The sequence below is a fragment of the Aptenodytes patagonicus genome, chromosome 3, assembly GCF_965638725.1.
Source record: "Aptenodytes patagonicus chromosome 3, bAptPat1.pri.cur, whole genome shotgun sequence".
Classification (NCBI taxonomy): domain Eukaryota; kingdom Metazoa; phylum Chordata; class Aves; order Sphenisciformes; family Spheniscidae; genus Aptenodytes; species Aptenodytes patagonicus.
In genome coordinates, this window is record NC_134951.1 from 54,043,557 (window position 1) to 54,061,563 (window position 18,007).

General features: G+C 40.8%; 2 protein-coding genes across 10 annotated transcripts in view; one reads left to right on the forward strand and one right to left on the reverse strand.

Annotated features, from left to right (window-relative positions):
- AK9 (adenylate kinase 9) overlaps positions 1–10,751 on the reverse strand; it is a 72,539-nt gene extending 61,788 nt beyond the window's left edge. For 8 of the 9 annotated variants that reach the window (XR_012994891.1, XM_076333390.1, XM_076333388.1 and 5 more), the window contains exons 1-5: positions 9,808–9,869; positions 8,507–8,637; positions 5,977–6,040; positions 3,306–3,358; positions 3,125–3,221 (exon numbers count right to left, since the gene is read on the reverse strand). Coding sequence is in view for 8 of the 9 variants with exons in the window: in XM_076333390.1 (XP_076189505.1) it covers positions 3,125–3,221; positions 3,306–3,358; positions 5,977–6,040; positions 8,507–8,623 (331 nt within the window). In the remaining variant the exon portion in view is untranslated. Of the gene's footprint in view, positions 1–3,124; positions 3,222–3,305; positions 3,359–5,976; positions 6,041–8,506; positions 8,638–9,807; positions 9,870–10,732 lie in introns of those variants that run through there. The other variant, XM_076333386.1, reaches the window with a different exon arrangement.
- FIG4 (FIG4 phosphoinositide 5-phosphatase) overlaps positions 10,305–18,007 on the forward strand; it is a 72,015-nt gene continuing 64,312 nt past the window's right edge. Inside the window, exon 1 of the mRNA XM_076333394.1 lies at positions 10,305–10,542. Within this exon, the coding sequence (XP_076189509.1) occupies positions 10,474–10,542 (69 nt within the window). The 5' untranslated portion in view covers positions 10,305–10,473. The remainder of the gene's footprint in view (positions 10,543–18,007) is intronic.

Here is an 18,007-nt window from a genome sequence, read left to right on the forward strand (position 1 = left end):
AAGAAATATTAAAGAAGCATTAACATTTGTGACTGGGGAAAGACACCTTAGAGTGAGAACAAGGTAAAAGAACAGCAGCCAAACCAGGTTTGACGTGCCAGCATTACAACCTTCTGTCTAGGCCTGACAGAGCAGCATCCCCATCGGATGCTGCGAGTAACCTGCATTTCAGCTACTGGACTGACAGAACAGGGTGAAACAAGTAGTGACCCACACCTCCAGTGTGTGTATATGACCTTGTGTGGAGCTTTCTTACTGGTGTGTGGATTGTAGGAAATGGCATACAGACAAAGCTAGAGCACTCACAGTTCCAACAGAAAGTGTGCTTAAATAGGTGAACATGCATTCTCAGAAAAGGGAATGTGTTCTTGTAACTTCCAGCCATCTGTGAGAGAGAGTTTGCATGCATAACTATGCAAGTTTGAGTATACTCTTTGGAATTAGTTTTAGGAGGGTGTTTAGAAATTTGTAGGTGTTTATTAATATTTGGCAAGTGCCTAGTGCTGTGGTTTCTGTTGTGTGGCTGATACTGAACCTCTTCAGTGACTGCCAGTTCACTGATTGCCAGTTAATTACTTGCCATTAATAAATCAATAAACAACTTTGGCCCTGATTTGATTTAAATCATGCTAATTGAGCAGTTTTCCCCTGTGATAATGACATAGATTTTTCCTTTGCAAACATTATTCAGGTTAACATGATATGAACTTCTGGTTGTTTTCTTGTTCTACTTAAAAAAAAAAAAGCAAGCATATCAGCTACATAGAGGTTATAATTCTGTATTTTCTTACCTACAATGCCCTAAAATACAGGTATGCTTGTTATTTTCCAATCTTTCAGTGCCTATGTAATTTTAAAGAGAGAGACATCTTATTTCAAGAAATAGCTTAGAAGCTTTATATCTGACCTCTTTCAGAAGGAAAAAAAAAAATCTGTTTTTATTGACTTAAAATTTTCAGATATTATCATTTGTTTTAGCACTTCTGAATACCTCTGACACATCAGTCTCCAACATGTGTTTATTATTTGAGAATAATATAATTGAAAAGAATCCCTTATTGTGTGTACTGTTTAGAAGCTTGTATTTTACAATGTTAAAAACAAAAGTTAAAAGTAAAAAACTCAGCCTCTCATACAACACTGTTTCTAAAATCTTTAATGAATAATTAATAGCCAATTGACTGATTAGTTCCTGCTGAAAGCCTACTTAAGCTTTCCTACTTAAGCCTACTTAAGCTTTCCAAGGATTATAATATTATATTATATTATATTATATTATATTATATTATATTATATTATATTATATTATATTATATTATATTCCAAGGGCCCCTCACTACAAGAAGGACATCGAGGTGCTGGAGCGTGTCCAGAGAAGGGCAACGAGGCTGGTGAGGGGTCTGGAGAACAAGTCTTATGAGGAGCGGCTGAGGGAACTGGGGTTGTTTAGCCTGGAGAAAAGGAGGCTGAGGGGAGACCTCATCGCTCTCTACAACTACCTGAAAGGAGGTTGTAGCGAGGTGGGTGTCGGTCTCTTCTCCCAAGTAACAAGCGACAGGACGAGAGGAAACGGCCTCAAGTTGCGCCAGGGGAGGTTTAGATTGGACATGAGGAAAAATTTCTTTACTGAAAGAGTGGTGAAACATTGGAACAGGCTGCCCAGGGAAGTGGTGGAGTCCCCATTCCTGGAGGTATTTAAAAGACGTGTAGATGAGGCACTTAGGGATATGGTTTAGTGGGCATGGTGGTGTTGGGTTGACGGTTGGACTCGATGATCTTAGAGGTCTTTTCCAACCTCAATGATTCTATGATTCTATGATTAAGATAGTCGCTAAACAAAAAGTGATTAGAACTAGAAAATACTTAACAAAAATTGGTTTTGGAGATGAGTTCTAGTTGGTAGGAAAAATAGTCAGGACACAGGTTATTCTATTCCTTGCTACTTTTGGGCATCTGTAATACGGAAAATGGTTTGGCTACAAGAACCAAACTTTTATCAATTTTATAGTCATGTTTACAGTCTCTAGGATCTCTGCGGTCCTCTGTGATACACACGTTAGTTATTCATCATCAGACTGACTCAAAGAGGGGAGCTCAAATAACACAGACATCTCTTCAGGCTTTTATTAAAGTCCCAACATATGGATTAAGAGACTGGCATTTCTGCTGCTACTTCTTCCCTCAAATTTTTGTTTCCTCATCATCTCCTTTTTTCTATTTCTTCCCTATTTCTCTGTCTTTTGCCTACTGTTTTAAAAGCCTGGTTTCACCAGGTAAGGCTGCATCTTTGGCAAAACTGTTGAGCCTTGGACTAGGGAGGGAACAAAAACTGTTGCAACTGCAAGGTTGTAGAAGCGTGATAGTTTTCAGAGCAGTAGAAACTTAACATTTTCTTGGCACTATACCTGTCTCTCTCCTAGAATGGAAATTTCAAATAAAAGTCAGCGCCAGAAGAAGAAACTACATTTTCTTTTACTTTCTTTCCACTTGGCAGTATATTTGTTTTCTCTTCAGGAAAGCAGGTTCAGACTCTAGCAAGATCTGCAGCACTATTCTTAACAGCTTCAGTTAACATAATCTTTCCTCAAAAAGAAGAATTATTACCACTACCAATACTATTCTCATCTAACTTACTCTCAGTGACAAAATGCAAAGGGAATAAACAAAGTTGTAAGAAAAAAAAAAGACCATATACTTCGCATTTTAAATAGTCTGTTTTCCTTCTTTTTCATTATTTTAAATGTTTAAAATATTTTTGCTGGTGAGTTTTTGTTGTTGTTATGGAAGTACTCAAGAAAAAAACCCCTGTATTTTAAATCCTAAAACTTTTTTAACCAGATAATATTGTCAAATGAGAGTCATAGCAACACTTAAAATTTGGGGCAAATTCATTTTCTCAGAATTAACACAACATAGGATGGGTATGACACTTTCTGATCTCCCATATTGGTAAATTAATCCCTAAATACGCTCTCAGTTTACAGATATTCCACAACCTGAGGAGCACAAGAAAAGATGCTACCGTCTAATACAAAATAAATTATATTTGAGCAGCAATGGATGCAAAGTGTGTCAAAATTACAGCTAGCTCATTCTACGAAGTCTAGGCTATATATATACTTACCAAAATGAGCAACTTCCGGTGACTCAATCTTTTTCAGAATCATTTCTGTAACCAGTTCTTCAGAAATACTTTGACCTTTAAAAAGCAATTCTTGACACTAAGGTAAAATGCAAAACATAGTCTTATATAGTATGTATTTGTCAAGAATGTGACAAAACTTACCAGAAAATTAGACCTTTACCTTAAGCCCATATTCTGTTTCTTCATGAATATTCATTTGAATTACTTCCAAAGCTGAGAAAGCACATCAGATAGAATAAAATTAAAATAATTAATAAAAAATATTTTATATACTGGCATGTACATGCAGAGATACATACATTCACACACACACACATATACAAGTATGTATGTGTGCTCCAAGCAACCAGACTGTTTTTGAATGAACACCCATTATATTTAGGGCCATTATTATATTTTGTCCGTCCAGAACTTGGTGCCTTCTGGCATTGTCTGGGTAGATGTTTTTCCCTACAATTTAGCCCTATGTGTACTACAGACAAATGCATAACAGCAGCCTTGCAGGGTTATTTCAACTACTGATTTATATCAAATTAGCATTACTGCTGTGTAACCCAGAGATGAGTATTTGAGCTCAAACACTTCCCAAATTTTAAAAGCACGTTTTAGAAGAAGAACTGTTTAGACACACAAATACAGTTGTATTTATATATATATATTAAATATATATATTAAATATATATAAATATATATATATTTATAAATACGTACTAGGAGAAGCCAAAAGAACTGGCCTTGTTCAGCCTGGAGAAAACAGGACAGCTCTTATCGCTGTCTAAAACTACTTAATGGGAAGGCACAAAGACAGAACCACTGTCTTCACAGAAGTGCAGATAAGACAGGAAGCAACAGACACAAGGAGGAACATGAGAAATTCCAATGGGGTAATTAGGAAGCGATTTTTCATCACAAAGGTGGTCAAACATTGGAAAGCGTTGCCCAGAGAGGCGGTGGAGTCTCTGTCCTTGGAGATATTCCAGACTCAATGGACACAGCCCTGAGCAACTTTCTCTAGTTGGCCCTACTTGGTGTGGAAGGTTGGACTCAATGACCTCTGGAGGTCCTTTCTGAGCTATATTATTCATGTTTCTGTATGTTGAATTTCTGTATGTTGAATTTCTTTGGTTTTTTCTTTTTTGAAGTGGAAAATGAAAAAAAACCTATTAGCAAAAGTTGAAGGAATGTGTGTGTGTACACGTGTGGGTACACTAGACAAAAGAGGATTAAAAGAAATATAATGAGCAAAAGAAGAAAAAAATTCTCTGAGTCTACTAGAAATAAGGCATAAAAATGCAATAAGTGAGATTTACATCAGTCATTAAGAAAAACTTTCTCATGGCAAAGACTGCATTACAGAGATAGACTGCCTAGAGATTTTTAAAAAAAAATTTAGACATTTGTCAGTAATGGTTTAAATACATTCAAACAGTGTGGATTGGCTTCTGATTTTGGTCTGATCTGTTTTGGACCAGGTATTAATTTTTTGTTAGACAATCCTATGAATTAAAAATTCTATATTTACATAAGTCAAAAAAGCACTTTATTATAACTGAATTTTACCATATTAGAATTCCAAATCTTTAACATAAGACAAAGATACTTCATTTGATAAATAAGCCTGTGTATCCACAGGAATATGAAGTGCTACACCGTCCACTAGAGGGCTTTTATTAGAACAATAAAAAATACTAGGGGGAACATTTAAAAAAAAAAAGTAATGAAATTCGATATATAAAGAGTTAGTTCATAATCAGAACAACTGTACACATATATACCATAAAATCAGATTTATAATTTGGTGTCCCCAAAGAGGCACTCAAGAAATTGCTTCATAGTTAAGGTTATTATGTGCTTTCTTTTCTTCTACTTAAAAAGATTATATTAGCCTTCAAACTGGTAGGACAAATCTGGCGGAAAAGTTTTCTTTTTTCATAAAACTTAAGTGAATGAATCAAGATTTGTGAATTATATGTCACAGATAGATACAAAAATATTACCAGGGCTTTAAAAAAATTACAGATTTCTAAATTTTTTTAGTTACTGCTGACAAAATTAGTACAGAAGAAAACTGCCAGAGACTTAATTATTTTTTGTAGGAACCTACTTTCTTGCTGAGATGCCTCTAAATGAAAAAAAAATCTCTAGCGATGTGTTGATAGGGAATAAGATAATGTTGTAAGCAACAGGTTTTACTCTATAGATCTCCAAAAATCTTCAATGAGAGGGACTGTCAGAAATAGAGCTGGATAGCTTAGAAAATGAAATATCTTGTATTCCAGTAAATGCATGGTGGGAGAAATTAACTACATCTTCTGAAATAAGCCATTGGATATTTTTGTTCTAGAAATGTAAAAGTGCCAGCTCCCACTCCTTCTGTTATTACTTATACTGATACAAAAGCTACGCTTTTGTTTCCTGGACTACTTGTATTAGGCACCGCACAAACAGAAAGGAAAGATCCTCCTATTGTTTCATGGTCTGTATCGGAAAATCTCTGTGCTCTCTGGAATTGAATGAGTTGCCTCCATGTGAACAAGAAGGGTCACATGAATCACTTTACAGGATTGGGAATAGAACTTGATTATTATGTCTTACGTATATCCCCTTCTGAAAAAAAAAAAAAAAAAAAGAGTGATTTTCTAAGCCTCTCTATAACTAAAAGGCCATTTTTCAGCAATTGCATTTCTGGCAAAATGGTTACTTGGTCCTTATCAGTAGTCTTTGCTCCAATCCGAAACGTGTCATTTTGAATTACAGGGAACAGCAAGGATATTCTAAACCAAAAGATATTATGAAGCCAATGCAATGTTCCAAATATAGTGTATATTTACCTTCTATGAAAATGCATTTCCATATTTGTGCTAGTTTTCTGGCTAATGTTTTCTTTCCAGAACCCTTAAAATGAAAAATACACATTTAAAAGAAAAACAGGCAGAAGGAAAAAAACCCCAAACATATTACACAATAAAGAATATATTTTCATATGATAAAAACAATTAAAAGCTACCATCAGGATTAGAGCCTCTGACTAATGCACTGGGCAAACACAAACACTCCCTTTAATACCATCTTCTATTTTATACTGCTTAGCATTGCTAATATACTGTTACTATCCTTTGCAGTTAATTATTTCCAAAGTAATTAAACTGACTTTGTTTCTGAGTGACTCTATCTAAAACTCAGCTATGATTTGCCCATAAATTCCTATGAGAAACTCTTTAGGACTGAAATTTATTATCTTCAGTCTCAAAGCAAATTATGACGCAAACCTGTTCAGCTCTTTCTGAGTAAGATACATAGGGATAGTATTCTTTGACTAAAATAATGAATACGTAAAAACTGCCCCTGTTAGTCCACAAATCTGGTTTAGATACTGACAAAATGTTTATCTTATCACTTATATTAATCCTGAGGAACCAACATAACCAAGAGTAACGAGGCCTTTCAGAGTACAGCTACCTGAATGGGATTTTGCAAAACTCATCATCTTCCACCCTTAGGATTATGCCCTTTTTTCAAGGGCATACAAGAAGACCTTTTTTGACAGTCTGTTTGCCCTAGATAAATTTTGTGATTAAAAAAATAGTAAAAAACCCACAAATAAATCACATTCTCAGTTAACAGCACATCAGCAAACACTCCAGCCTACTCATTCCTTATGTCTTACAGGTGTGATGAGAATATATGTATTTGGTTTTGCTTTAATGGCACTATGTTTTTAACTTAAAAGAAATATCTTAAATAAGGTAGATGCTCTACACATCAGCCATATAAATAAAAGATATTATCATAAAAATAGAGTATTTAATTCCCTGCCCTCTTGGCCAGGCCTGTGCAATTTCAAGCCTTTGTCAAAATTTGTATTAATATCAGGCATTTACTGAGGCAATGATTTCAGATGAGAAAGTCTATTTCTTGTATGTTTTTTGCATTGTCTTTCAATGAGTATTTTATGCTGGTTTGGTCTATAAAAATGTAAAGTTACCTTTTTCATGTAAGGTTAGAAATTTGACATTTGTTTAAAACTAGGCAAGCCAGTCCACTGTAGTTTTCTACTGAGCTGAATGCACTCTTTCAGGTCTCATGCTGACCATAAGGCACACTTGTTGGCTATCACCTTATACAGTCTCACTGTGATGTTCACATCTCATCCATTTGCAGAACACCACCCTGCCTCCCTTCTCAGTCTGGTCAGATGTAAAGATTTGTAGCCAAGCATTACCCAGCAACCGGAGCCAAGGAGGAAGAAAGTGTTTGCAGATCTGTGCAAACACTAGGGACTGGGAGCCTTCTGGCCTGGTGAAAGTCTTTGGAGAAAGGAAATGTAGCCGTATCTTAGCACTACGGCATTGATTTGGGGCTTGGTTTGGTGGGTCAACTGGCATTGAAGTTTGGGTTGGTTGCCAGTTCTAGGTGCACACCATTTATCTCTCTACCTGCTAGGCACTGCAAAGCAGATTTCCGTACGGTCATTTCAGACTCTGTTGTGGTACCTAACGGAATCACACACAAATGCAGAGGGGAAGCTGCTAGAGGACCTTGTGTTCACACTGGAAGTGGAATGCTCTGAAGGCACCTTTCATGGGCAACTGCAATGTGCAAGAGGAAAGCAGCTTTCAAGGTACCAGTGGTGTGTTTAAGCGCATATCAGATTCAGTACAGACACAAGGCAAACTTGCACCAAAAAAGAACCCCCTTCAGCAAACTAAGGCACTAATGTAAAACCACCCGTAGAGTCTCCTACATTTGGAAAAAAGAAATCTGAGAAGTCTAGGATTACAAAACATCAAATTTTCCTAAGTAAAGGAGGCCACAAACTGTTTGAGAAAAAGAGAGACCTTGAATTACAGTTAAAATATGGTACAAATCTCCTTATCAGGACACTGTGGTGGATTGCAGTTATTCCCAAATATATGACATATAATTATGTCAAAGTTTTAATATCAAAGTTAAAATATTTAATATGTCATTGCATGTCTGTAAGTCAGTACATTAACTTGAAGGTTCTTTTATGCCTATTTATGTCTTTAATCTGTCAATTTTTTTAAAAGTTAGAATACTGAAATAACATAAAAACAATCCGGTTGCCAATGTGAAAAGAGAAGAAACTTTTTGAGCAACATGTGACTTTGAGCTACAGTAATAACACTTCTAATTGTAATTGACTGGTCACTCAGGCCAAAAATTGGCCTCATTAAATGAGATCAGAATCTTTACCAAACTTAGCAGGATTTGCAAAGTGGAAAAGATAACAAAGTAGGTCTTTGATCTTTTTGGCAGCGTCACTAAACTAATATTTTGAAAAGAAAAGTAAAATTGTTAGCAGAATATCTGAAGAAAATCTTCTATCACTCATCTTACTGGCTTTCCAAGGATAATCAAGCAAGTGGGCTTGGACAACAGAAAGGATTTTTCAGCTTCATCTTCATCAAAGATGTCTGCAAAGGGCTGAGCTTGTTGGTCCTCTTGTGAAGCCATAAAATTATCTAAGACTGGGAGAAAAAAAAGCTTGTTATAAAATACAGTAGCTTACATACGTGTAAAATGACACATACTTAAAAGTGGAACTGAATAATAATGCAATCCAAGGCGAATTGCTTTGTAACAAAAGCTGTTATGAGAAGAAAAAGCATTCAGAGAACATACACAATGCACCCATTACTAAGAGAAGAGTTGCTTCCGAAAAATAAAGGATTGTCGGAACCATTCCTGATCCCTAGCTGCAACTATATGGATGTTGATAATGACTTCTTTCTGACTCTCAAACAGCCTGTAGCTCTTTTTTAAACAGCGTGTGGTTGTTTCATTGCCTTTTCCTTCCTGTTCCAATTATGGCACAGTTGTAACTTCTCTCTGATCCCTGAAATGGACCATGGCCCTGCTAAGACCTTTGCTTGTGAGCTCCAGACACAGAAGAGCCCCATCATGGTCAATGGAACTACTTGCCGTGTCCACAGCTAGGTACATGAATAAGGCTTTGCAGAACTGACTCGTGGTTCACGATCTGTTCTGTAATCCTCTCATAAATCCCAGCTTTTCCAGGACTGCAAGAGATCACACATCCAGCGCTATGCAACAAAGTGAAACAGAAACAAGTTTCTAATCAAGGTAAGCTGGAGCAAAATTTGGGTGGGCCTTTCAAACAAATGGAGTCCAAAAACGTCAGGAGCTTGGTGAAGCATGGTTTGAAGAACGCAAAACAAAACTTCGCTTTCTTCACCCCCGCTCCCCCAACCCATTTTTAAATTAAAAAATTCTACTTCAGGATGAAAATCTGAAAAAGTTTGTTTTAAAACATCAAACTGAAACGTTCTGCCACTTTCAGAATAAGACCTTCTGAATGATAGGGCCAGTATTTTAATATTAAAAAAACCACCACACACAAACCAACCCTCCATTTCTCCCATGGAAACTCACTGGCTGAACCTTGCCAGCAGTTTCACTCCTTCCCAAACCTTTACAATTAAGGGGCAATTTCCTAATTACAATAACCACCCCAACCAAACCAAAGAAATAAACCAGACCCCCCCGCCCCTACTAAATGCCTGGCGGGGCCTTGTTTCCCCCCCGCCCCGCCAGCACGCCCCTGACCGGCAGCGCAAAGACGATCCCCCCGGTCGGCGCCCCTCAGGGACGGGGCGGGGGGGGAGGGCGACACTTACGTTGAGCGAAGAGCGGGGGGAGGGGGCAGAGTAAGGGCGCAACGGCCGCCGCGCGCACCCCGCCGCCACCGGCTTGTGTACCCCCGTAACCCCGGCAACCGAAAAGCACCGCCCCCCTTCCCTTCGCCCCGTCCCCTCGGAAGGAGGATGAAGGCGGAGGCCCCCGCCCCGCCCAGGGAGGCGCCGCTGGGGCTCCCGCGGGCAGTAGGGCGGGGAGGGGGCTTCGGAGCTGTTCCTGGTGCTGACCCTGCAGGCGGACGGCCCCGCGGCGGCAGCGCGCGCCGCAACCAGCGGGGCCCGGCGGGAGCAGCGGCTGACGGCGCCGACCCCTCGCCTGCCCCGGCGACCCGCCCCCGCCGCGCCGGGAGCCGCGCTGCTGAGGGGCCACGCGCGAGGCGGCTCCACCGCCCCCTCAGGCGGCGGCGCAGGCGCTCTCTCTCCCCGGCGTGCGGGCGCGCCTGCGCGGTGGCGTGCCGGCACTTCCGGCTTCCACCCGTCCCGGCAGTGGGCGGTTGGGGCTGGTCCCCGGTCCCCAGCCCCGTCGCGTCCCCCCGCCTCCGGCAGGAGCTCGGCTTTTCCCTCGGCTGCTGGCGGGCAGCCCCCCTGCCCCTCCCGCCCCCGCCGTGCCTTGGGGCCGGGGCGAGGCCCGAGCCCTGCGCGGCCGCCATGCCGGCGGCGGCCGCCGCCCCCATGATCAGCTCAGTGCAGAAGCTGGTGCTGTACGAGACCAGGGCTGTAAGTAGCGTCTGCCCCGCCGCCGCCGCCGCCGCCCCCGGGGGGCGGGGAGGAGCCCCTCCTGACGGCCCCCGTACCGCGCGTGGGTCAGAGCGGGAGGATGTCCCCGCTCCCCTGTCGTGCTGGCTTTGGCCCTGCCCGGGGCTGCTGCCGTTCCTGGCCTGCAGCTTGTCAAAAAACTGTTCCTTACCTTTCTCTTCTTCTGTTGTTTTTTTTTTTGTTGTTTTTTGGGGTTTTTTTTGTCGCACATCCAAAACATACGAATAACTAAAAAAAGCTTTTAAAATTCTTGTCTTCACCGTGTCTCTCTCTGCCTTGCGACTTAAACGAAGAGCTGGTTTCTGACCTACGTGCTGTTGGGGTACGCGAGTCTCGGCTCTGAGCTACGCAGTGCTGTGAGCTCAGGCCCCTGCGCTGCCAGGCAGCGGGACTGCAGTGGGTGCTGCAGGCCGTGAGGTTGGGAGGTTTGGGCCCCAGGTTGCTGCTGCTGTCAGCGTTTGCGCAGCTACCTGCTTGTTTTGTTGTGTGGCTGTTGTTGTTGCCACTCAGCCAGGCTAACAGTGCTGACTCATGCCGTGGTGAATTAAAACTGGACAGCTGAAGCTGTCCAGAATTAAAAGGATTTGAATTAAGATTTTAAACAGGATGGCTGAAGTGGTTACCACCCACACCTGCCTGTTTAATACTTCTGAGAGATTTCAGTTCTCATCGTCCGAATGGCTTGTGGAGCAACTTCCAGAGTTTTCAGTCTGACCTCTGGAAGTAAGCTGTTGGAGATTTTTAGCATTCCTTAATATTCTGTTGCAGAAACTGTAGGGATGTGCTACTCGCAGTACTTTTTGCCATGGGCAAAGTGGATTGGAGGTTTGAGTGCTAATTGCTTCTTTAGCCATGTGATGAGCACCGTGTGTGAGCCAGAATCCGATTCTTGGTGTAAATAACCTGAGATAATATCGCTGTGTTTATCACCCTTAAGCTCCCAATCAAATGTCTTTGTGCAGTTTCCCTTGTTTCATAGTATGTTGTTTTTTCACTTCAGGTAGTTTTGGATGGAGTTACGTACCATGGCTTTAAGTGCAACAGTTAGCTCTAGTTCTAAGTTCAGATGTCACCTGTAGTGATAGTTTTTACACTGAAATCAGTGTAGCCTCTTGAACGCATACCTAATTAAAGCATGCAGAATTATTGGTACCGGTAAATGGAAAAATTGAGATTACTTTTGCTTTCCAGAATGTTACTCATTTTCACCTATGCCTAAAGGAATTTTGATGGCTGCCTTAATGCATCTTTCTCAGCATTGCTGGAAAACACTGTTTGTTGGGTTTTTTTCAGCTAAATTACTGCTATATGGGAGAAGGCCAATGGAGAAGTATGACTCCCGAATCGGGTCCTGAATTACTGAACGTAGTTGTTCTTGGCTCACAACTCATGCTGCTCTTCAGATAGCTGAGATATGGCTTTTTGTGACTGGCATGCACGGATATCTAGCTTAATTTTCTCTGAGCTTTAAGGCTCAGCTGCTGAGAGACAACCTGCTATTCACAGAGACAGTATTACACTTTAGGGTTCTGTCAGCTGGCTATGGTTCTCTAGGCCTCTCAAGTTGATCCCGTTAGTTCGGGAACCACAGTCTTTCACATCTGGCTAGTGGTGGCTGGCAGTATCTGCCTGAATGGGCGGGTTTGCCCATGCTCTGCTGTGTTCAGAATTCAGTAAGGGACAGATCTGGCAGTCCTGATCACTCAAGGAGGCAAGATGGTTTTGATCAGCCATGAGAGGCAGCGGTTTGTGGATCAGCATGTGTAATGTCTCAGATGAGTAATGGTGTCTCAAAGCTGTTGATTCAGTCACTTCTTGTGGGGGATGTAAATGGAAAATTTTCCCTGGATATAGTTATATGTTCTTACTAAAAAATAAAAAAGTATGCTATACTACCACGAGTTGCAGCCCTTTGAGTTTTGAAATTCAAATTCTAGTCCTTTTTTTCCCAAAGGAAAAATGCTATAGGAATAATTTTGGAGTAATTATTTGAAAAGGGTTGATGCACTTAATGAAATCACAGATTCACGTAGGTTGGAAGGGACTTCTGGAGTTCATCTAGTCCAGCCCCCTGCTCAAAGCAGCTTCAACCAGAGCATGATGTCAGGGCTGTGTCCAGCTGAGTTTTGAATATCTCCAAGTATGGAGATTCTACAGCCTCTGCAGACAACATATTCTAGTGCTTGACCACCCTCATGGTTAAAAAAAAAAAAAAAAAAGGGGGTGGGGTGGGGAAGAAACTCCTTATATTAAGTTGGAATTTTGCATGTTTCAGCTTGTATCTCTTGCATGTTGTCCATCTACTGTTCACCCCTCGGAAGAGTTTGGCTCTGTCTTACCTACACCTTCTCGTTAGATAGTTTTAAATAGCAGTAAGGTCCTGCCAAAGCTTTCTGAGGGCTGAACAAACCCAGTTTTGTCAGTGTCTCCCAATGCATCATGAGCTTTGTCCTCCTGATCTTGGTAGCTCAATGTCTATCTTGTACTGGGAAGCCCAAAACTGGACTTCAGCCTTGATCAGGTGACAGAGAATTTTAGAGGGAAATTTGCTGTTACAGCTGATTCAGTGTCACATTGGGCTGCTGACAAAAGTTCCTACTTCTTCTCCCTGAGGTACCCCTCATGCAAGGTCCTTTGCATAAAATCTAACAATCATGCAGTTGCCAGCTGTGACAGTCACCGATATGACAGAAGCATCACCCAGACATAAAACTAAATAGCTTTCTCCTGGTTCAGGTTACTCTTTTGATTTCCCTAAGGCCGTACGCTTGCAACTGTAAGCATGTGGGACCAGGAGTTGTATCGGATACGGGGTAACATGAAACTGTATCCTAAGATTCCTTGTGGAGACCTTGAGCGGGCAAGGAGGGGATGACTTAAGTTGTCAGCAGTGGGAGAATCAGTGGAGTTTACACTGATCATACTGCTAATTCCTGTAGAACCCCTCTGTGTTAAAGGAGGAAGAGATGAAACGGATGAGAAAGTGGAAAAAGTGGAAATGGTTTAGGGAGGGGTTTTTTGGTTGTGGGTTTTTTGTTTTTTGGTTGTTTTTTTTTGAGTTAAGAATACAGTAGCATTATTTAAGTCAAACAGGAAAGGCTCTGGTAGTGTTACTGGAGTCAAACAAGAAAGACTCCTAGAGGTGAGGAGAACTGAATTCACAGTGTCAACTGAAGCAACAGAGAGCAAAATTCTGTGTTTTCTATTAACGTTTACATTTAGGGTAGTTGCTGAGACCTACCTTTTAAACTGATGCTTTGGGTCAGTAAATACCATGGAGATGTGTATTGTATCTCCTGTTTGTCCTGGGAAGTTGAGGGCTTGTTTAGAAGCAGTCAGAAAAATGAACCAAAACAGGTGTATTCAGAGCAATGCCAATTATCTTTCATTTTATGCATACATTTACTGCTGAAATGCATGCCAGAGGGCAGCAAAGATATTTCAGCAGTATGACTAATATAAAACAAAAAATATTTTCTTCTCTTCTTCAGGAGAAGATCGAACTTTTGTTTATCCTCCAAATGAAGCCCACCTGAAAGCTGTAGGTTAGTTCATTGGAAATTGTCATTCCCCTGAGGCAGTGTGACGTTGAACGAGTCAATTTGTGCCACCTCTATAAAGGCATATCACTTGCCTATCTTTCAGGATATTATGAGGCTTAATTAATATTGTTTTATTCTAATCAGATTCTTCTAGAGTCTCCATCTCCACAGTATCCAAATGACTTGCACAAGCTGATTAAGCAATGTGACTAGCATAATTACCTGTAGATTTTTCTGCCCTTTTCCCCAAGGAAAACTATGTGGGTTTGGTTTTTTTTTAATTTCATTTCTTCTAAAAATAATTTGAACATTTTTATATTAACAAAACCAAGGTTTGCTTATTTAATGCTGAAGTTAGTCTGTGGTCAAATTGGAGAAACTTTAATGTAGAAGATGATTTCACAGAAAAAGCTACAGAATTTTTACTGAATTATGAAGTGCACTGATTTATATAGATGGTTATCTGATGCATTTAAAAATGTTGAAAGTAGTGAACAATCTACTGGGCAACCATTTGCTATCATAATTTTCTAGCTAGAAGTGGCTGTGAAATTCAGTCTCTCTGGAATGGTTTCATTAGCAGAAGACAACCCTTCTTGGCTGAACTGTCCTATTCCCTCTGTAATGGCGTTCCAGGAATGGCGATGGCGTAATGGAGCAGAGGATGGAGTTGGGATGAGAGAAGGAGTTTTGTGAAACTCAGGAAAGCACTGTTTCTGTCTTAAATGTCTTGATATAGTGCCAGATAAATGGGCAATAAACCAGAGAAACTTAATCAACTTGTGTATGTGGGATCTGAGACCATTTATGAGTACGGTAGGTAGTTGGTGGAATAGCAGTGATGAGAACACCACAAGTTTTGAAGGGTATATGCTATTCAGGCAGAACAAAAGTTCAAAAGTGGTAGCACCACATTGCGTGTGAAAGATGTGCCTTCAAATGTCTGCCTAAGTTGTTTTGGCGACTTATGTTTTATTTCTTTTGTCCTGTGTTGTCCTGGGTGTCATCATGTCATCACTAGACCAACAGGAGAGAGATACTCTTACAGAATTGGTTTTGTTGTGAATCCACTTTTCTGGATGGAATGGTGATAAGGAATTTGTGGATAAATGATCACAAATTGACGTATTTAAATGTAATGGAAGCATGATGAAAAATAGGTATTTTCTGTCACTATTTTTTATTTTCAAAATGAAGTTTGTTATGGCCCTAAAACTAAATGAGTATTTTTCCTTGTTTAAAGTAAGAATGTACTTTATGAGTACGAATGTACTGAACGAGGGGTGAAGATAAAATGAGTAACAAGACTGAGGTTATGAAAAAGGGAACAGTCAGTGTTGGGGTAGAAATAAAATTCAATATATTCAACATGCTGTAGTTGAAGGGTAATATTATCTCCATCCTGGAAATTTGAAGATGTAGGCGTACTAAATAGCGGAATGGCTGTAAATATTTTCAAGTCAAGGGTGGTGCTGTGACTGGAACATGACAAATAGTATATTTAGTCCATTCTGAAGTCCTGTACATAGTTTTATGTAGGAAAGTAATTGAAAATTGAGGTGAATGACATAAAATGCAGTCTACACTTACAAAGATGCTATGAGATTAACCTGGTTGTTTTGCACATCTGCATCTAAAAATTAGATAGCCTTATGTATTTAAACCAAATCCTCTGTGGAGGTGCAGTGCCACAAGGAAAATCTCTGGCTTCGCTGATGGAAGAAGGCTAGAGGTTAGTAGAGAAGGGAGGTTAGTAGAGAAGTAGTGTGAAGTGAATAAGGAGTCGTCTCATAGGGTTGATATTTTTCAAGTAATGGTTTTAGGATTGATATACTATAGCATTTTCAGTAATGTTATTAGCCCAAAATGTGGGTCAGCTCTGATTAGAGTTTTGAAATATTGCAAATAATTAGGATAATCAGAGGACAAGGTAGCAAGAAATGATGACGACCCTCTGGAGCAGATAAATAATTTTAAATAGAATGGTATACTATGAAACTTCATGCACCTCAGGATAGATTACACACCAATAACAGTTTGTTGAGAGTTTATCGACTCAGAAGCCGTAGAGGAGAGGAGGAGGAGGATCTGGGTGTTTTATCTGAAGAAGGGGTGGCAAGTTGAGCCGCTGATGAAGTACAACTCTGAAAAAGGCAGATGTGGTCTTTTGTGGTATGGTCATTAATGAGAAATACTAATGTATCTCTATAATGAGACCTTGTATTGGTATATTGTGTATACTTTCTGTCCATATTCATTTAAGAAACAAGAATTCAACCAGGAACAGGTCCAGTGAAGGTCCAGTGACGTAACATAGATGCTAGAGATGTCTTGGGAGGAGCAAAGGGACAGCAAGATTTCTTTAGTCTGTTGAAGTGAGTGCTGAAAAGGGATCCAGTTACTTATGTTTCTAAAATCATTCCAGCAGAATAGATCCTAAAGAGGGGAGAAGTATTTGGCTAGAGGAAAATGTATAGACTGATGATTAATAGATTTAGTTGAGAATTAGAAGGGAGAATCTTGAGGAACCCCTCAGTGGAGCAGCAAGAGCAAAGTCCTGTTTGGGACAAAAAAAGCTTTGGTTGCTCTGGGACAAAAGGGAATTACTGAATGCTGTGGCTGTAGGATGCAGAGTGGCAGCCATTCCTACGTGCCCTGAGAGTGGTGCTTGGCAGGGTGTGTTCTTGAAAGGGCTTCTTTTGAAGAATTTCAACAGATTATGGGAAGCAGACACCTTGCCAACTGAATTTTTGCTGTTTTCAGGTACCTCTTTTCGCCCCTGATCATCTCTTCCTTTCTTCGTGTCATTCTCTCAGTTTCTGAGAGGTGAAAGGTAGATACTCCCTGAATTGCTGTAGGATCTATAGAAAGAAAGAACATAGCAGAGTTTTTGCCATACCTTACATCTAGGTGTAATTCTTTTTCTCCCCTTCTTTGATGTAATAGAGAAAAAAGGCTGAACCTATACCTTTTTTAACCCTATTTAATATCTTGTTTATGCCTTGAAGATTTCTGATCTACAATCAAGTTCAGTACATATTAAAACTACCACAACAATATGAGGAAGAGGCTTTTTCTTGCATAACTTTATGCCTGTTATGAAGGAGGGTGGAGGTCTGATGGCAGGTGACAGTTACCATTGCGCTGCCCAGTTAACCATAAATTAGAGAGATAATAGTATGCTGATCCAAAGTCAGTGTTCACATGAAGGTTTCTCATCTGGCAACCCAGTGTGTTTCTTTAGTCTGACAGAAAGTGTGATTAGCACGTAAATACCTTCCTGTATTGGGTGCAGGTGTCCCATGTGCTGGGGGCTGCAGGGTGGCTTCTGTGAGGAGAGGCCAGGGCTGCCCTGTGCTGGACACAGGTGGTTCCAGCCGGCTCTAACCGACCCACCACAGGGCACAGCTGAGCCCCTCAGCCAAGATGTTGGAGCCTCTGTGATAACGTATTTGAGAGAGAGTAAAAAAATGCTATACGGCAGCTGTGAGAGAAAGGAATGAGGAAAAATGTGAGAGAAATGGCCCTGAAGACACCAAGGTCTATGAAGAAGGAGGTGCTCTAGGTGCGAGAGCAGAGACCCCCTGCAGCCTCTGGGGAGGACCACGCTGGAGCAGGGAGTTATTTCCTGAAGGAGCTGCAGCTTGTGGAGGGGACCCATGCTGGAGCAGGGAAAAGCGTGAGGTGGAAGAAGCAGCAGAGAGGAACTGTTACGAGCTGACTGCAACCCCCCATTTACCACCCCCCTGTGCTTGCTCAGGGCAGGGGGAAGGCAGAGGAGTCGGGAGTGAAGCTGTGCCTGGGAAGAAGGAAGGGTGGGGGGAAAGGTGTTGTTCTAATTTGTCTTTGTTTCTCGCGATCAGAACCTATTTTAATTGACAATA